The sequence below is a fragment of the Xiphophorus couchianus genome, chromosome 2 (genome assembly GCF_001444195.1).
Source record: "Xiphophorus couchianus chromosome 2, X_couchianus-1.0, whole genome shotgun sequence".
NCBI lineage: Eukaryota > Metazoa > Chordata > Actinopteri > Cyprinodontiformes > Poeciliidae > Xiphophorus > Xiphophorus couchianus.
This window is the reverse complement of record NC_040229.1, coordinates 13,708,657-13,727,896: the sequence shown is the minus strand read 5'-3', so window position 1 is coordinate 13,727,896 and position 19,240 is coordinate 13,708,657. Positions and strand designations below refer to the sequence as shown.

At 38.0% G+C, this 19,240-nt stretch overlaps 1 protein-coding gene across 1 annotated transcript in view; it reads right to left on the bottom strand.

Moving 5' to 3' along the window:
* The window catches only part of tmem266 (transmembrane protein 266), a 30,730-nt gene extending 13,467 nt beyond the window's left edge, over window positions 1-17,263 (bottom strand). The window contains exons 1-3 of the mRNA XM_028038236.1: window positions 16,802-17,263; window positions 14,021-14,115; window positions 7,670-7,858 (exon numbers count right to left, since the gene is read on the bottom strand). Of these exons, the coding sequence (XP_027894037.1) occupies window positions 7,670-7,858; window positions 14,021-14,034 (203 nt within the window). The 5' untranslated portion in view covers window positions 14,035-14,115; window positions 16,802-17,263. The remainder of the gene's footprint in view (window positions 1-7,669; window positions 7,859-14,020; window positions 14,116-16,801) is intronic.
* Window positions 17,264-19,240: the final 1,977 nt, after the last annotated feature.

Genomic DNA, 19,240 nt, shown 5'->3' with positions numbered 1-19,240 from the left:
TATCTATCTATCTATCTATCTATCTATTAATCTAATCTAATCTAATCTCATCTGTGGGAACATTAATAGAAAACTTACTCCGATCAGCTTTACAGTCATAAAAAAATATGCTTTCTTTAAGTAGAGAAGAAGGAGAGGATACATGTACTTTATGACTGGAGTCATTTTGCTATTAACAGATCTAAACAGTCTATTGATCCTAAACCAAGGTCATCAGAGCAGCTGGAGTTTGGCCATGCCGTTGGTCCGTGCCAAGAAATCAAGCGGCGCACTCAGCCCTCCATAGCAACCTTCTCTAGCTGCCAGTTCCTGCAAATTAGAGCCCAACACCAGGGGCGACAAAGAGGCAGTGAAGGGTAATGGTTCTTTCCCATACTCTAAGGGAAAAATGTCAAACCACATTGGCTAAAAAAAAAATATTTATTCATTAAGATATTTCATGCAGTAACAGAACATTTGTGGGAAAACTGTTAAAAGATGGAATGAGCAGCAAAGGAAACCCATGCTACGATCTGAAAAGCACAATTTAACTCATACTGTGTGAAATCATAATTCATTCAGACCTTTCCCAAAAGGCTGGCAGAAAAGGTATTAATCTAATAAACCTGTAAAGAAAAACACTGACTGGAAGCAGAGTAAATGGCATTGATGGATTACTCCAAGCTCAGAAACTTAATTTTAGGCAAATCTCTTTAAACCTTGAACACCCAGGACCTGAAGTATTTATGAAGAAGAGGGATTACTTTAGCGGTGGAGCAAGGCAAACAGAGAAAAAAAAATCACCAGTTCAGGGTCAAAGCGGGGCCATTTTATACAGGCTACCCCTCACAGACTGCTCACAAATGCAAAGAACACAGATGCACGGTCTGTGTGCAGATAAATGAAATCTGCAGGGTAGCGCGCACCGTTCATGAAGCCATCAGCTGAGCAGCTCATGCAGAGAAAACGCACTGAGGGACGATCGAAGCACGTCTAGCAGCAGCAGAGTGAGGGGATTAGATCATGAGACTGATCAATAGTAACCTGTGATGGAAATGATGGCTTGCTGTAAATGATGCTGGCTGAAAAGCCGCTCCAGCTGCACAAAACGGACAAAGACGCAGAGCAGGACAACTGGCACAGGCAGAGTGGGTCTGGCTGCTCTGTTGGAGCCCCGCCTGCACAGACCTGACAGAGTTTTGGCTGCTTTTACCAGCTGAGTTATACTCATCCTATCACATGGGGTGTCTCTTTCATTACATTGTCTCTAGCAATTAAGGCACAACAAAATACAAGTTAAACCTGTGAAGCAGTGACAAGTTAAACTGAAATTAGAGAAAAAAGGTTTTGTTTTTGTGTAAACTTTTTGGTGAAGAGATTGAGCAGGAGAAAGAGAGGCTGCAATCAGAGTAATGACAATCTATTAAGTTCTCTGGTACATCGATTATAAAAACACAAGTTAATATGTACAAATACAATCAAAGAGTAAACAATAGGGAAAATATTGTATTGTTTATCCTGATTTCAATAAACTCCAGTTGGAAATGTTTCCAAACCTCAAAATAGATTTTTTTTTGTGTGTCTTTTTTACTTTTGTTGGTCTTCTTACTTAAATGTTTCTAATCATCAGAAAATAAAATATATAAAAAAAATTGTTTTTATACTGAGACCATTTATCAAGGAAAAGTATCCAAACCAACACATAAAAATATAACTGCCTCATTGGTTTAATTCAATTCAATTCAAATTCTAAACTACTTTATTGATCCCAAAGGGAAATCAAATATTTTTGTAACTCATATTGCCCAAGACTTTCAAAGAGTTGTTGTAGATGCTGGACAGGAACATTGACATCATTCAACATCGTTCCCACAGTCAAACATGGTGGTGGCAGTGTGATGCTCTGGGCCTGCTTTGCTGCTTCAGGTCCTGCTGTAAATAAGGCAACCGTAAACTCTACTTTCCAGCAGGAAATCCTGAAGGAGAATATATACTAGCTAGTGACCTTGAGTCTTCCTGCAGGATAATATGAAGGACACAACTAAATCCAGTTCTGAATGGCTCAAAATAAACATAAAAATGTTTTGTAATAGATAAGTCAAACTCTGGGCTTAAATTTGTTTGAGATTCAATGGTATGACGTAAAACAGGGAGTTCATTCTTGGAAAGGCGCTGCTGCCAAAGGTAACATAACCAGTTTTTAGATTTACTAAGTGACTGTTTTGTCAGAGAGGATTTGCTTGGTTTGAATAACTAAACCTCCTTTATACCTCAACTCACCATTAAAAGCTGCTTTTCATATTTACTAATATGACTTCTGTATCAAAATCTGTGAGAAAATCCGACATATGCAAGCGTGACTACCAAAGAACTAAAAAATAAATACTCCTTTTCCACTGAATTATACTTTAAACTTGATTAGTCTCAGAGCCTATGCTCTAATTCAGGTGCTTTACATTTTTCTTAAATAAACGAACATTAGGACAGTCTTCAATAGAACAACTTTAGCCAAATACATTTAAAAAAAGATCCTTCTTGACTCAAGTTTTCTGTCTCCTTTGAGTCCCCCCGGCTCTGATAACTATGAATCCCTGTGGTTCCTTGAGTATAAACTTCAACCAATTCACACCAATCTGCTGAACTCAGCAGGCTTGGGCAGAGGAAAATGGGCCACAACTGTGAGCCTGCAGGCTGCTGAACAGCACAGGTTGGAATAGTTTGTCTCCTTCAGACTGCTCAAGCAGTCCATTTCTGCACCTTACTATTAATTTTAAGGAGATATTTTAACTATCTCGCCATCTGTCTACATATGAATACTCCTCCCTGTTTTTAAGAAAGGGACAAGTGATTTGGAGACAAACTATTAGGCAATCTTTATCCTGTTAAGCTTAATATTTCCTTTTCCATGTAACCGGAGCTGAAAAACTGTCTTCTATCACAGCCAAGATAAGCAAATACACCCAGAACGAATTCCAGCTGATGATAAAGTGTGATGAATGAACTGATTAAAGTAATCAATTGAAGGTTTTGGAGATTGACTTTCTTGCTGCTATAAATCTACAGCTTCATGCACAGGGGAAATAAAAGTAACCGTAAATTATCCCAGCAAAAAGAAGCGACTGACTGAATACAGTTGCCAATAGAACAAATTTGGGATCCAGCATGGCGCCCATCGTCCCTCTAATCCATCGTTCAGCACAATAGCAGCACTCCAGTGGTTTTTAATTATAACAAGGAGTGATTGCTTAAATTGCCCATCTTAGAACAGAGGACAACCTAAAACAGGAAAGCCTGTACCTGACTTTACTAGAGAAATGAGCTACAGATACTAAACGGAAACAAACAGGAGTTACAAGCACAGACGAGTAGACAAGTTGCTGCTGATACATGTTTTTTTTCCCCCACTAGGACTTCGTTCTCGTCCTGAGAGAAACCCATAGTTTGCATATTTGTGAATATAAACCCCCCACCCCCATCAAAACTGACGGTGAAATGTCATCTGTTGTGTTACGTACAATGCCAAGCAGGAGTGACAGTCTGATAAAGAAGCCTTGTGGTTATTTGAAAAAGAGTCTTTTTAGACATTCATCAGACACATAACAGGTACAGTAAGGATCTGGTTCCAATAGCTATTCAAAACTTGTGCATCATAAGTGACACATCATACACATACACAAAGTTTACCTTGCTTTTTTCTTCTGATATATAAAGCAAAATAATAGCTCAAAAACCAATGGACCATTGTCCATTTTGAAACTGAATGGTCTCCCTTAATTTAATGGCTGCTGCAAACAATATTTTGCTTACTTTTGGCAGAAATTATAAACAAGAGGAAATTAAGAGAGAAAAGATTGCACAAAGTCAAATAGAAAGAGATGTCTAGCCCATGATTTAGGTAAGCAGTCACACAGAACACTGCAAGTAAAGTAAACTATAATAATGGAACGTAAATTGTAGATAGTGACCATAATTTTTTGCGTCACCCAAGCCTGGATCTCAGTAAATAAAGCAATAGGTCAGGAAGCAGTGACAAACATAACTCTACGGAATGCACAGGAAAACGCCACAGCGATTGACAGATTGAGATCATGCAGCATGCAACACATTTCTTCATTGTGTCATTCCTAGGATGGCACACAGCTTAGTCATAAAGGTATCCGGTGGTTTGACTGATAACTGAGAGCATGAAACTGCAATGACAAGGCGTCTTGGAATGCCTGTGACCAGATAATCAGGAATTTCATTACCAAGGTTCATTGACTTACTGTAACACATGGACATTGTTGTCCTTAAATACTTCTTAGCCCTCTATAATTAGAGCAAGAATATATATATTTTTCATTTAAGAAACCAATGCAGATATTCACTTTATATAAAGCTATAAATCGAAAAAGATAAATAATAGTACAATATTTTATTATTATTTAGTCTGATCATGTTATAAGTTCTGGTCATCTCTTTTACTGTGCTGCAGGACTTGGGCCAAAGATGTTGGCAGACTCAGCAGGAGGAGCTGTTGACCCACACAGTGAAGTAGGTGCGAGTGCAAAACTAAGTTCACCTCATGATCCAAAAGTTTGTCCTTATCAGTGAATGACATTGTTGTGGAGGAATTTAGGAACAATGTCGATCAGTTAATAAAGGGTTTTCCATCAGCAGCACCTGACTGCTTTTTTTTTTTTTTTTACCTTTTCAGTCCTGTAGAAGCAGTTTTCCCACACATAGCCTGTTCAGTTTGGCTTCATTTTTCTTTAATAATTACAATGTGGAATTTTACTTATTTATGTCTTTGTTCACCTAAGGTAATGTTAGATTGTTTCAGAGCCTGGGAAAGACCAAAAGATTCGAATAATTCTTCCTATAAAATAAAACCTATCGAGATGGAAAGTCCATCTAAGCAGACAGACTCGGTAAACTATTTATCAGAAAAAAAGCTAAGGGCAAAGACACTTAGCCTGTTGAAATACAAAGCCTAAAGAGACAACCCCAGACTTGCAGTTGGAACAGAAATGCAACTGCAATCTACAGTGTTGACTCAGAGGGTTTAATACAAATACAAGTCACATATTTCCAAAGGTGTGTAGAGTAGCTAAAAGTGTGATATTCCTCAAGAATAAGTGAAGTACAGTAAAACTACTAACAGTACCTTGTTATCTAATGGTTACTTCAAGTATATGTACAGTAATTAGTCACTACCCAACTAAATTTTATATATATGTAGCTGCATCCACTTCACAATTATTTACCACAGAAAATACATTGAAGTGGGTTGTAATGTGACAAAATATAAAAAGTATCAATGTCTTTGAATAGTTTTGGAAAGCACAATGACCTTTATGTTTACAGTCAAGAGACGTGCAGTTTTCGATTGCACACTGCTAAATCCCGCAGGGGCCATAAGTTTCACATGGTGTTACACCAAAGCTCTCACTGGGACGATAAATTGCAAAGCTGTCGGATTGTTCCCTTTGGTTCACCATTGGTAAGGACGTGTGTTTTCTATTCAATATGTGAGCAAGACAGTGATCTGAATAAGACGGAGGCTGGAAGTGGGTGTTTTGGACAGGACCCATCTGTCCCTTCCCTCCGTCCCACAGAGCCTCCAGCTTCAACTGGGCCAAACAGGCAGAGTCCAGTCGGCCATCGGCTGACCATGTTCGTGCACCAGGGGCCTTGACGGCGAGATGCCGAATGCTCTAATTAAGCTTATGCTGTTTGTCTACTTTTCTGCATGGATGCCAACATCACAGCATGCCAGGAGGGCTGTGAGTCACGCTTCCTGACTCGAAAGCCACAGACACTTGCTTCCAGGGGTGCTTAGGGAGGGGTGTATCCTGTCCTGCAGGATGCTGGGACTGCAGCATGGCATTATGGCAAGAACAAAACAACACAAGGCCAGAACAAGAAGGCCTTGTGGGCAGAGAAAGCACCATCACAAGGCTCTGACATTTCAGGATGGCTGTGGTGCTAACAACACCTTTTGTTTTCCGCCGGTTATCGAAATTGTGAACACAAACCTGTGTGGAGAAGAGAAATTGCCCTGTCACTAAGCTACAACGAACACATCAGTGGAGAAAATGCCCATTTAACATGGTGACACTAATGCATTTATTTTCAGTTATCGTCATCTTACAGACTTTATTATAAAATGAGGCATGATTCAACATGGCAGGTATAATTACAAAATGCAAATATGAGCAATGGGGAGAAGAACAGCAGAGCTTCTCACTGGCAGGGTAGATTAAAGATTGCAGTAATTGCAATTCTGCCATAATTAGAAATGTAGCGCTTTGACACAAAGAGCAGACATGGTGGCTCACACACAACATCTCTGATATCTTCTTAACAATGAGCTCATATCCAGAACATTAATCAATACGTAATTGCATTTCTAGTATTTTTACTTCTATCAAACTACTTATGGATTATTATCATGTCACTAACTTATTTGCAGCTCTTTGATATCTAAGTTATGCGGAAAACTAAGACACTCCATTGAATGTTCAGGTTTGTGTAAAGAAATACGGTAACACTTTATTTGAAGGGGTGTGCATAAGACTGATGTGACACTGTCATAAACATGACATAACACCTATCATGAAAATGAAGGAGTCTTCATGAATGTTTATGACCGTTGTCATTAAGTGTTATTCAGTTAATAATGACACTTCTAATGCAAAGTTGACAGATTTAATGAACTTTTAATGCAAGTTTTTAATTTAACTTTTTTAGAGTGTCTTTACTTACCAAATAATGGACCATGGAAATGCACCATTCTTTCTTTTTGGATTGGTCTTTGTCTTCTTTCTAGGTCCAGTTCTGTTTCATCTTTAATACTTTTACAGATGATCTCATATTTTTCTCAAGCACCCTCTAGTACATGGCTGAATTTAGGGTGAATTTTATGGTGAACTGGCCAGGTTCTGAAGCTGCAAAGCATCCACAAACCATGACACTTCTCCCTTCATTACTCACAGCTGGTATAGTGTTTGCTGGAATGGTGTATTCGATTTTAATATGTCATCTGTCCTTGTACATTAATATTTAATCAGTCCTAAAACTTTGATAGTAGCAATTCTCTTCCTGATCTTTGTCTATGAATTCTCTCTTGTCAACTTCAGTCTGGTTTTCATGGTTTTCTTAGAAAACAAAGGTTGTCTTCTTGCACACGTACAGTGAAAGTCAAACCTGCACAGCCTCTCTTTGTAGAGGCATGCACTTTCATCCAAACTGTAGCAAAATTCTACTGTAGGTCCAACGACGACACTTTTAGGTATTTGAAAACCACATTTAACATCTTGCAACCTGCTTTCAGGTGACTTGCTTAGACAAACAGGCCTGAGGATGTTGGTAGTTGTTTTGAAGGTCCCTCACTTGGAGACTATTTTTAATAGAGTTGAAAATTACATTTTTTGAGACTAGTAAAATCCCTCACCAGGTTCATCAGCTGTGACAATATTCTTATCATTGGCTCCCAATGTGATGCACATTTGGAGGCCAATGTGTGAAAGATTTTCTCACATGGCAATGATAAAAAAGTGTGGCGCTCTGTGTAGTTTCAGAAGCCATCATGTTTCTTTAAGGGATTTACACCTCAGTATAACAATGGTGAAACTAGTGTTTCAGGTTTAACATTATGTACACAATACGTAGTTTTATGAAAATAAATACACTTGAATCTGATTCCTACCCATCCCTGTTGTCCTCTTCATCAGGGTTGGAGATGAGCTGGGATCCAGCCAGAGATATGTCCAGGGCTGCCAAAGGCAAGTCTCTGTAGGTGAAATTGACTAGCTGGACTGGAGCCAAGCACTGGTTGTCGTCCTCCACCTGTTGGGAGATGACCTCCAGATCTGAGGCTCCACCCTGGGGAGGAGCTCTGTGACACAAAAGATAGACCACAACCAAAGCAACAACACAGTTAGGGTGCAGAATGAGTCATATTAAATTTTTTAGTTGATTAAAGATTAGCTTAAACATTTTGTATTTAGGTTTTCAACATCTCCAGTGGGATGGAGATTATACCAGTGATTGTTCATGAAATTCAAGGTTGAACTGTAGTTACAGAAAAATAAAATCATACCTTGACATATTCAAGGCTCTTGGTGTATCAAAATTTTTAGAGCATACTTCAAGTTTTGTTTTTGTTTTAAATCTGGCTTAATTTGTGTTGAATAAATAATGACATGATAGTATTTGTTGTGGGTTTTCTAAAAATTAGACTTCATTTTGCAGATATATTTTTAATGTTAAAGCCCTAAAATTGAAAGTGGGTGCACTCCACTATTTTCGACTGTATAAATGTTGTTAATGCAGACTATCCAAATCCAAATCCAAGTTCTACATAATACATAAAAAGAAACTCCAAACATTAACCAGATAAATACTGATGATCAATGGAGACTTGTTTGTGGGACACATAAAGCAAAAACATTTGCCCAGAGCGCAATGATAAACTGACATACATGATTAAATGCCAAAATGCTATAAAGACAAGTCTTTCAATTGAAGATTCAGCATGACTTCTTCACAGTACCATTGTTAAACAGTCACGCTAACTGAACTGCTTACATTAGTTGACCAAAACCGAGAAATGGCATGGCATTGCAATTCTTTCTCATTCAGAATTATATATATATATATATATATATATATATATATGTATATATATATATATATTTAGCTTCATCTTTTTTGAGATGTAAGCTAAATTGGGCAGAACCCGGCAAAGTATCGTGAACTTGAGTACATAGAGAGGACTGCAATCCGAGTGGCTCAGCCAATAGAGAGCAAGGATAAGTCACCCTGGAACAGCAGACACACATTGCTTGGCAGCAATCCCAGAGCAGCCAGCGTGGGGACATCAATAACTGGAGTACTTATCAGTGGAGGAAGGCATTGATTACAAGACAGGGAGAACAAAAGCCAAAGGGGTTGGTGAATTTTGCAACCTCTGTGATAGAGGTGAAGCAGTAGGGAAACAACTGGTTAGAAGATGATCACTGAGCAGACTGGAAAGGAACATTCGCAACACGGCAAATCAGAAATATTTGCTTCTCACACTTAGCTTATTGTTTAGCCCTCGCAACACGAAATGTCTGAGCCTTTTTCTTGTCGCCTCTTTTGTAATGCCAGTGGAGCTATAATTGCATTTTTCAGCTCGAGGGTCAAACATAAACAAGGCACAAAATGTGCCTTTGCATCCCAATTTTATCCATGGAGCTGGCACCTCTGACAAGCTGCAACAAGGACACTAATCATTTATGACAGACACAAACTGTTTAGTGCATCAATATCACATTTTTAGACAGTCGTGGAGAAGGCCAGGAGCAATTGTGTGCGGAGCCCAGGATAAGATGGCTAATTGCCATCCTGAGGTGGGAGCAGGCGCTTCCCATCTGAAGACATTGTGAAGCAGTCTGCTCAAGGCTAGGCTGTTTTCAGAAATAAAAAACAAAAAACATTACAGCAGTGAATGACACAAGAAATGAAAAAGGAGAGCGTGGACGGCTTCAGGGACAGGGTGTACAAACGATATGCCTGAGCACCTTAAGCAAGAGGTCCTAATTACAAATGTAAGACACATTAAATGATCCTGTTGTTACAACCATGTCAGAAATGTTCTCATTTATGACTTGTGGTTTCCCCAGAAATAAAGTGATTCATTTGTTATTCTAGAATGTTTTTTGTGGCAAAAGCACAAACGATTATATAAAGATTAAGAACTAAATTCAACTCAATGTTGCAGCAGTTTGTCCTAATGTAGCAGGATGCATGACTAATATCCTTAATCTGCAGGGGACTTACTGTGACCAAAGAAACTAATCTAATTTTTAAAAAAGACAAAGGAAAACAAACTGCACAAATCTAAAGGTTGCATCCGAATCTAAAAATCTGAAGTATCCATGTGTTTGAAATGTAAATCTTTATTTTTTCTTGTTAGAAATATCTGAAACCCCTGAGAAAAGAGAAAAACACAACCATGTTTTTTTTTTTTATTCATACATCTAAGTTTGAAAATACTTAATTCATTGAACAGTTTATATTGGTATGAACAATTACATAACCTTTTCAGCTTAAGCAATAATCATGCATTGATAAATTTTATGTTAAATAAAATGAGAACACAAAAATTGAAATACTGCTCATTAATATGGGAATATTGTCCCAATCTTGTTGTCTCACAAAGCAAAGTCTAATTACTGTCAAAGATGTCATCATGAGCTCTGAAAATGAAAGAGAGCACTTTAAGAGTGGCAAACTGCAGAGTTACTGTGCAGTGAAAAAACTGTTTGCCTCCCATACAGATTTCTTTTGTTTTTCCATTTAAATATCTGAGGTCATTAAGCAGCTTTTTACATCAAAGATAGTACTGAGTAAATACAACAAAATGCTTCAAATTATAATTTAGTTTAAGTAAAAAAAAAAAAGAAAAATGAAAAAAAACTATGTTAACTATCTGTGCCATAACCAACAAGTCTGTGTTGGGCAATTGGCCACTTGTTGCACAACAATGACAACCTCATACAAAACGGTTTGCATTTGTAGTTAGAACATTGTTGTAGCTTCTTATCTAGACTAAAAGTACCATACACATTACATTTAAATATTCTATATTTTTTGACAATAGGAAACAAGGAAAATCATTACCAACAATTTATTTGTGTGGCTATTGGCTATTTATATTTTGGTTTCTGTTAGGTGCTACCATCAGTCGTGTAAATGGCCCCATATTTAAATTAGTTGAACTTTTGTACATTTTATTTCATTGTAACTGCAAACCTTTTCTTTTCTTTTTTTGGAGTGGAAGGTGATGATGAGGGAGAAAGGAATGTGAATTACTAGCTCAAAATAATTTCATTGAGAACTTAAAGAAAAATGATGCATGATTTAATTTCTCCTCCGCCCCCCCCCCCAAAAATTGATAAATGGATTTATATTGAGTCCCTTTTACACTAATACTCTAAGAGTTACAAAATTAGCAAATAAAGTCCACCCGTGTGTAATTTAATAGAACAAATCCAGCTGTTCTATGAAGGCCTCAGAGGTTTGTTAAAGAAATGTAAGACACAAATAGCACAAGTAAGACCACAATGCACAGCAGGCAGGTCAGGATAAAGTTGTGAAGAGATTTAAAGCAGACTTAGGCTATAAAAGAATGTCCCAAACTTTGAACATCTCACCCAGCACCGTTTAATCCATCACTGAACAAATGAAGAGTGTGTCAATTGCAAACCTACCAAGACATAGCTGTTCACTTAAACGCACAGGCCTGGCAAGGAGAGCATTTATCAAGGAGCTGCAGAAATCTTCAGCTCAGGAACAATAAATCTGGCAATAAGACAATCCTGGTTGTTCACTTCACAAATGTATTAAAGAGTGGCAAGAAGAAAGCAATTGGCAACCATTGGAGTCAGCATCAAAGCAGATTTCAAAACAACTATGTTTGTAAAATATTAAATAAGGCTTCATGCAAGACCTTAAAGCTTTTCCTACCACTGTCAGTGTTTTATTAAATGTTTATTTACATCTGATGTAACCATTTATGACCATTGAGTCTTTAGTGGTTATTCACAAGTAAGACTTAGTTGGTCTGAACTCCATTATCAACACCTTTTGATAAAGGTGGGCCTGTTCAGTGTGACCTGGTGGAATAGTTGTCTACTGCAAAAGTGAAAAGGTGTGATATTAGCATTTTTTTTTTGCATTTCTAGCAAATATCATTTTAAAACAGTCATATCGTTAGAGACAGTTTATCTTGCTTGGTATGCCATTCTGCTTGCAAAATTTGCTTCACTAAATATTTTGAGTACAGACCTCAGACAAGTATCAACTTCTACATAAATACCCATTGAATGCAAAATTGGTCATGGAATAAAATATTGGGTTGGTTTTTTTTAAGGAAGTTTTCTAAAATAGCATTGCATGAACCACAATGGCCTTTTGAGATTGGAATTGGGTTACAACAGCAAAAACAAAACAAAACAAAAAACCTTGGAACTCAGATTAGCATCTAGTTCAACTGTTCAAACCAAACTTCCGTTTTCTAAAGAAAGATTGCAGATAATTTGGCGAAATTTAAATATTCTTGTTAAAAAGCTGATGCTATTGATGCATGTATCTGGTGGGAAGTCATTTCCACAATGCTGGGTACATTAGTTTCCTGTCCTTACTGTCATCTAAAGGTGTAGAACAGGCTATGGGACATATTTTAAATAAACTAAGGGGCTCAGATTATGTACGCACATACTTTCTGCTCACTGGAGCATGTGGAGGAATGATAATCTGTGTCACTGAGGAATTTGTTGCAGTACCATAAGGGCTTGACAACACATCAGAGAAAGAAAACAATCATATTAGTCTTGCTTGTTTATCAGTTAAAGCTAAACACCAGCAAATACTTAACATTGTGTCTTTAAGGTAGTGTCCCAATTAAAGAGAAGGCATAATAGATTTTGTAAGATCTTTTTTCCCACCACCTCACCTTGTTCTTTGCTGTGAATTCCTTTCATGATGCAGGTACCTTGAGCTTGTGAAGCACACATGACTTCTCATTCTAAAGTTGTTTTTAAACTTCTAATATCACTCTCCAGTCAGTTTCCAAACTTTCTTTTTACATTGTCATGCAATTTGGTGTTTTATGTTTAGAGGTAACATTCATAGCTGAGCAAAATTGTGATTTCAAAATCATTAGTAAAAGTATCACAATTTTCAATTCACTTTGTGTATGGGCGTTGTACAGAAACGTTTCAAAAACATTTGAGTTTTTTTTTTTATCAGGCCACCTCATTATTGCTAACAAAAGTAAATAAAAAATATGCTTTTCAAGTTATTCCATTTAGTAAGGAAAATAATTTCTCCACACAAACTGGCACAATCTGGAAAGGTAACGACCCCGTGTTAAATTATAATTAACTGTGTCACTTTTATGGTTTCATTTAAGTCACCTAAAGACTAGCAGCTCTGTAGAATCCCCACAAAACTCACACAGAACCTGTCTAACAACACGAAGACTAAAAGATCTCCAAAGTAACACATCATGCCCCTGTCTAAAGAGATGCAGCAGGTCTTTATGGTATGTTTTTGCTTAAAATTATGCACAGAAAAAAAAGAATGTACTATTTATTTTACTCCATGTCAATTTTCCATTCATTATTCCTCTGCAGAAATTGTTCTTTCACTACTAACAACTTTCTGTTCGTTAACCTTTGGAAAAGGATGTGCTGTCCTGATTTCTTTGCTTGCGGTGCTAAACCAAACTATGTGAAAAATCCAGATCTAGATGAAAGCTTCTTAGTAGCACACACAAAAGAATACAGAGTCTGTTTGACGTGCATCACAGTCACCAATTCATTTCCAGGCCACTTCAACGAGAATCGTGCCAACATTTCAGCCCACTGGCTGAGTATGCTCAGATGAAGGCCAGTGGGATGAAATGCCTGGTTTTCTTTGAGAGATAGGTTAATGCGACCCTGAAATCCTATGTGGTTTATATTGAGAAGCTGTCTCTTATCTTGGTCACTTCCTGTCATTTCCATGCAAATGTTTTGTCTCAGCTTCAGCTTTTTAAACCAACTATTAAATAATCAAAAGCAGCGATAAAATGCTGGTGGGAAGCTGAGACAAAAGACCTGATTGGCTCCAAGCAGCATCCTGCGCTTTGCAGAAGATGCAGCTGACTGAACACACTTTGCATTCACCTCTCACTCTTCTCCACACTACTCCACTTCGCTTCCTCCAACTCAGCTCCCTCCCCTTTCCTCTTTCCCCGGCCCTAACCTCCCTATAATCAGAATGCGGGGCTTGTCGGAGGGACCACACACACAGAGTAATTATTAATAAGAGAAGATGACATGTGAACATCCCTCCTGAATGGTAAGTGAAGCTGGCATAGGTTTGCTGCACTCGCACGCTCAGAAGAGCTTTCCCAGAGATTCCTACTCATGTGAAGATCAAGAAAAAGTAGGAATCTCATTCAGAATTAATGCCACATTCACCTGGATTGCTTAAAACTTAATACTTTGCCACGTTTTATACTTACTGGGTATTGCTCATGTCTTGTTGCTGTTAATATGTCTTCTTTAAATGAAGCCAGGAGCTAAATCCACCACTGCAGAGATGTGGTCAGGACCATATCTACAGATAAAAGACATGCAAAAGTACAACAACAATTATAACACAATAACCACAAATTTAATCTTCTTATACAGGGTGTAATTACAGTCAGTGTCATGAAACATAAAGCTGAAAGAGACAAATTTATGAACAATAATCAATAAAACACCAGTGTCAGTTTTTAAAGATGCCTTACCTGAACTGTGGCTTTAGGTGTTTTTCCAACTATTTTCCTTGGGAGCACTAAATTGTAATTGATTTTAAATCTTGTCCAATATATACGATCCGCTCTGTGGATCGAGGGCTCAGGAACTTCACACCCCTTGCATAGTAAGTGCAGAGGGATGCTTACTCTTTGTTCCCCCTCACACAGAGAGCCATTTACGTCCGACTTTGCTCAGCGAAAGTCGGCCCAGCTCTTAAACAGACATGGAAAGTTACAGGTGCATCTCAGTTTATTTGAATATCATTGTAAAATCAATAATTTCAAAAAAGAGAAACTTCTGAACAGCTGTGGTAAAAATACATGCAGGTTTTTTTTTTTAAAAAGAACCAAATAAAGTTTAAAATCTTTGTCACAGGTTTTATTATTCAGAAGTAAAGCAGTCTGCATTTTTCTTTACAACCAAAATATTTAAAGTAGTAACTGAAATATTGTTGAAGGTACAGCTTTCCAGTTAATCACTGAACTAATATTTAGTTGTACAACCATTGTTTCTGAAAACTACTTATATGTATTGCAAGGAGAAGAACAACTCCTGGTACCTGTGATTAGAACCCAAAGTCATTGGACTATATTTTATAATTCTTCTACACTGCTTGTTATTTTCTCATAAACAACACTTTTGATCTGAACCCACATTGGGCTGTCCACTTCATGCGCTTAATCTCAAGGATGTTGAACCAAAATCGGCTACTGGGATGTTTGGGGTCATTGCTGTTGCTTTCACATCTGTCAAACAGATGCATTATACCTAAAGCAATATATACCAAGTGTTTACTTTTATTAATACTGATGTTTGTGCCTTACAGCTAATGAAAGCCTCAAATTTAGTTTTTTTAAAAATTATTTCAATATTGCTTAGAGTCACTAAAACAGATTTTTAACATTCAGTATTTTAAGGCCATTATAGCTTCCAAGTCAAAACTTGACAATTGTCCATCAGCACTCCCACAATAAGGGTAAACCGCAAAAGGTCACTGCTAAAATAGCTGCCTGTTTATAGAACGCAGTATACAACTTAAATGAAGGTTTAGGGGAAGGATAAAGTGTGATAGAAAAGGTGCACGAATAAAACCAATTCAAGAATTGGGTAGTTGCATGAGTCAGTGCTGCAAAAGTCACCACACGTGGAGGGCATGAGCTACAGCTGTCACATTTCTTTTGTGTCACACATGAACCAAAACACAATGTCAGAAGCACCCTAAGCGGGTGGACGGAGGAAAAAACCCCAACTAACATTCATTGATTAAAAGCTTTTTTATGTCAAATAAATTTAACATTTGAGCTGGACTTTAATGTCTTCAAAAGATACTGGATCATAGAAGTCCTGTGTGAAGTTTCCACACTCTGTCTGGATTTGATTTAATCTGCTGGTTTTGGCTCAATGTGTTTTATCAAGTCTACAATTATTGCAGGGAAGTTTTAGAGCACATCATGCTTTACTTTGCTAAAAAGAAATAACTCGATAGAGAAGCTAATTTAAATTAATCTTAACATTCTATATCTTAGAGAAACAATATTTCTCTAAGAATATTTTATTAGCTTTAAGACTTTTATTATTTTTATTTTTATGATTTTTTTTTACTAGCTTTAAGACATAATCAACTAAATAAACAAAAAAAATTTATTAGTAGATAGTGAAGCTTATAGCTTCTATGTTTGAAGCGAATGATGGGGATAAATTAACATTTTAATGATATTGCAATTTTCTGAAATACACCTGTATATACAGACAGTAGTGCTTTAACGTAACCTGATAAAGTCAGATTAATCGCCTTGGTTTCATATCAATATGAATCTGTGGTAATATGTGAAACTGAGGCTACCCTATAAACATTCATTGTCAGCATTCACAGCCAGAGAAGCACAGCAGATTAAATGCTGCTCAGGAGAAATCAACACAGGTCATTCAAGGGCTGAGAGTGTTTGTTTCACCGCAGCGCTCCAAAAATATGGACTTTGGAAAGAAAAGAAAAAAGAACAAACTGATGATCTGGAGACGAGACGTGTTCAAAGTCATAGAGGTTAACACTTTTAGTGATTGTTACACTGTAGAGGTGACCAAAAGGAAAAGTGACAAACAAGGATCGAATTTCCCAATCAGCATCTTGAGTTGACCCTTGTTCCAATAAGTGCTGCAGCCAATAGCGTGAGCGCTTCCCAAGTGAAGGAGGTCGTCCACAAAGGCACTCATTTTACTAGGCTGTTTCATTTCGTGTAACAATCACTCTGGGCTATTTCTGGCCACTCTCTCGGCATTTAACGTAACAAGGAGGCAATTCCAATCATTTCCCTTCAGCTCTATAAACAGTTATGAGGTTGTTAACATTTCCATTCTGCGCTTAGCTTAAATTCTCATTTATGGTTCAACCAACACACACACACATACCCCCTCCCCCCCTCCCCGCACACACACACACACACACACACACACACACACAAAAACATTAATTATCTTTAGGCTTTAAATAAAAACACACTGACCTCTTGAGTATATTCTACATGGTCCCTTCTCCATTGACCACACAGCAGTGATGGTGATATCACTTCCTTAGCCGATTATTATTATTATTATTATTGTAATGATGATGATGAGGATGATGATGATGATGATGGTGATCGGTGTGACTGAAGCTCGGATCTTCCTGTGTGTAGGCAGCGATTAGGCTTAAATCTGCGTCGACTGCGCACACGTATCGCTTCTTCTCAGAGGATAGAGAACACCTCCTCTGGGTTGGAAGCACCATCCTTTAGCGGAGACGACGAGGCTTTCACCGGATCAGTAGATGCATAATGTGCTCGCAGGGCTTCCCCCACAATCACACCAGGGACTCCATGTGCCTGATGATGATGATGATGATGATGATGATAATAATAATAATAAGAGCTGCTCGACGAGGAGCTGTCCAGGAGCTGAAAACAGGATGCCAGCGGTTACAGACGTGCGGTGGGAGAAGCCAGCGCAAAGGAGACTGGACACAGTTTTCATTAAGAAGCCCAAAATGCAGTCGATCGAGTCATAAATGTCCATGATAAAGACATGGAGACGGCATTCTGTACGTCCCCGTTTCTGTGCCACTCTGGAAGCGTCGACGTAGGAAAGCGCTCTCGCTTCGCTTTACCTCCTGAGTTCCTCGCGATAACAACCCACCCGCACGGAAAAAGAGAAATGCACAATATTCAGGTACTTTAAAAAGCTTTTGTGGCGGCAGTTAGAGTGTTAAACGCGGTCTATAAGTTTGCAGTCTCGCCGTTGGTATTTCTCTAAAAATATACATGACCTTACATGATAATAAAAAGGTCAGGTCATATTATGAAGGCTGGTAGTAAAGAATACAGTAAAAAACTTGTATGTTTTTTGGGGGGTATGTCTATATCAGGTTTACACATCTAGTGGCTATAATATGTGCACATTATGTGCAAAACTGGATAAAAAACATCTTTCAACATCCATTTTTCAGTCTCACCACAGATTCTCCTTTGAATTTAGCTCTGGATCGGGACGGGGCGGCTATAACACATAAATATGCTTTAATCTGAACCATCCCATTTTATCTCTGGCTGTATATTTTAGAGATGTTGACCTGCAGGACATCCACTCCAATCTAAACAGGTTTCTAACAGGATTGTGTTGTGTTTTGCTCAGTCCATCTTAAAATCCACACTTCCCTGACTCTGCTGAGGAAAAACATCTTCTCACCATGATGCTGCCAGTTGGTTTCAAAGTCAATATTGCTCTCATCTGACCAGAGTGCCTTCTTCCATGTGTTTTATGGGACCCCTATTTGGTTTGTGGCAAACTGCAAATAGGACTTTTTTTTGTTTTGCATGTCCCACACTCTGTGGTCCGTTGAGATTTCAAAGTCAGAACTCATATAGGAGCACCGAGAGAAGATCAGGTAAATGTTGCTCAAGAAACCCCAAATCAAGCATCGCAGAATCCTGTCACTATAGGCAGGAGCTATCATGACAGGAGCTCCTGTCACTTTTTTGTCAATGCATATTGTTAAAAAAAGTTCAATGCCGGATACCCGTCCAGTATTACCAATGCTGCATAAGTTCTTCCAACTTTTTCTTCTAAAGGATTCACTGTGTTTTGGAAGTGATTGCATTACTACGAAACTAAAAACCCGAAACCAAAACGTTAAAAGAAAAATGATGCCAGTTGGTGAGTCAGCTAACGGTTCTGGGTAAAAACAATTACTCGTCTGAGAGAAGCAATGCAAGATTTTCTGTGACAGAAAGTTCTCACGATGCCATTCATGCCTCTTCACATACCTGCAATTGTTTGCTTTCTACCAAACCCAGAAAGGCAGCGTTCCCCAGTCCGTCAAATACTTCCCTCATCTATCCTCTGCCTAATGCAACAATTGATCTGAGCTTCAGCAAGAAAAAAAAAAACCCTCTAGCCTACATATAAGGCAAAAGTGATCCAACTCGACTTAAAATCTGTTACCCAGAACATTATCAGATACTAAGAGATGGTGAGGAAGTATCAGAGGGTTGACATTTCACTTGCCATTTAAAAAAAAGTGGACAAACTGCACCTCCTGCATTCTTTTCAGCAAAGGCACGCCCACACGAGAACACTGCATAGGTGCATGAAGGTGCCGCAAAGATTTACCTCAGGAGCCAGAAGCATTTAAAGCTGGGATTTCAGGAACTGGTAAAAGGAACGTGGTAAGTGACCCATTTCTGATAGAAACTAAACAAATTAAGTTTTATGAGAGATCTTTTGATTAAGTCATTCTTCTGATGTGTGTTTTCATAGTTGACATTTCTAAACTCTGACAAGTTTTTTTTTTGGGGGGTGGTGGAAACTAAACATATGTTCTCTCTTAGGATAAACCACAACTAAAGTAATTCAAATGATGGCAGGTAACTCATCCTATCAATTGTGACAATTTCTAAACATGAAGGTGT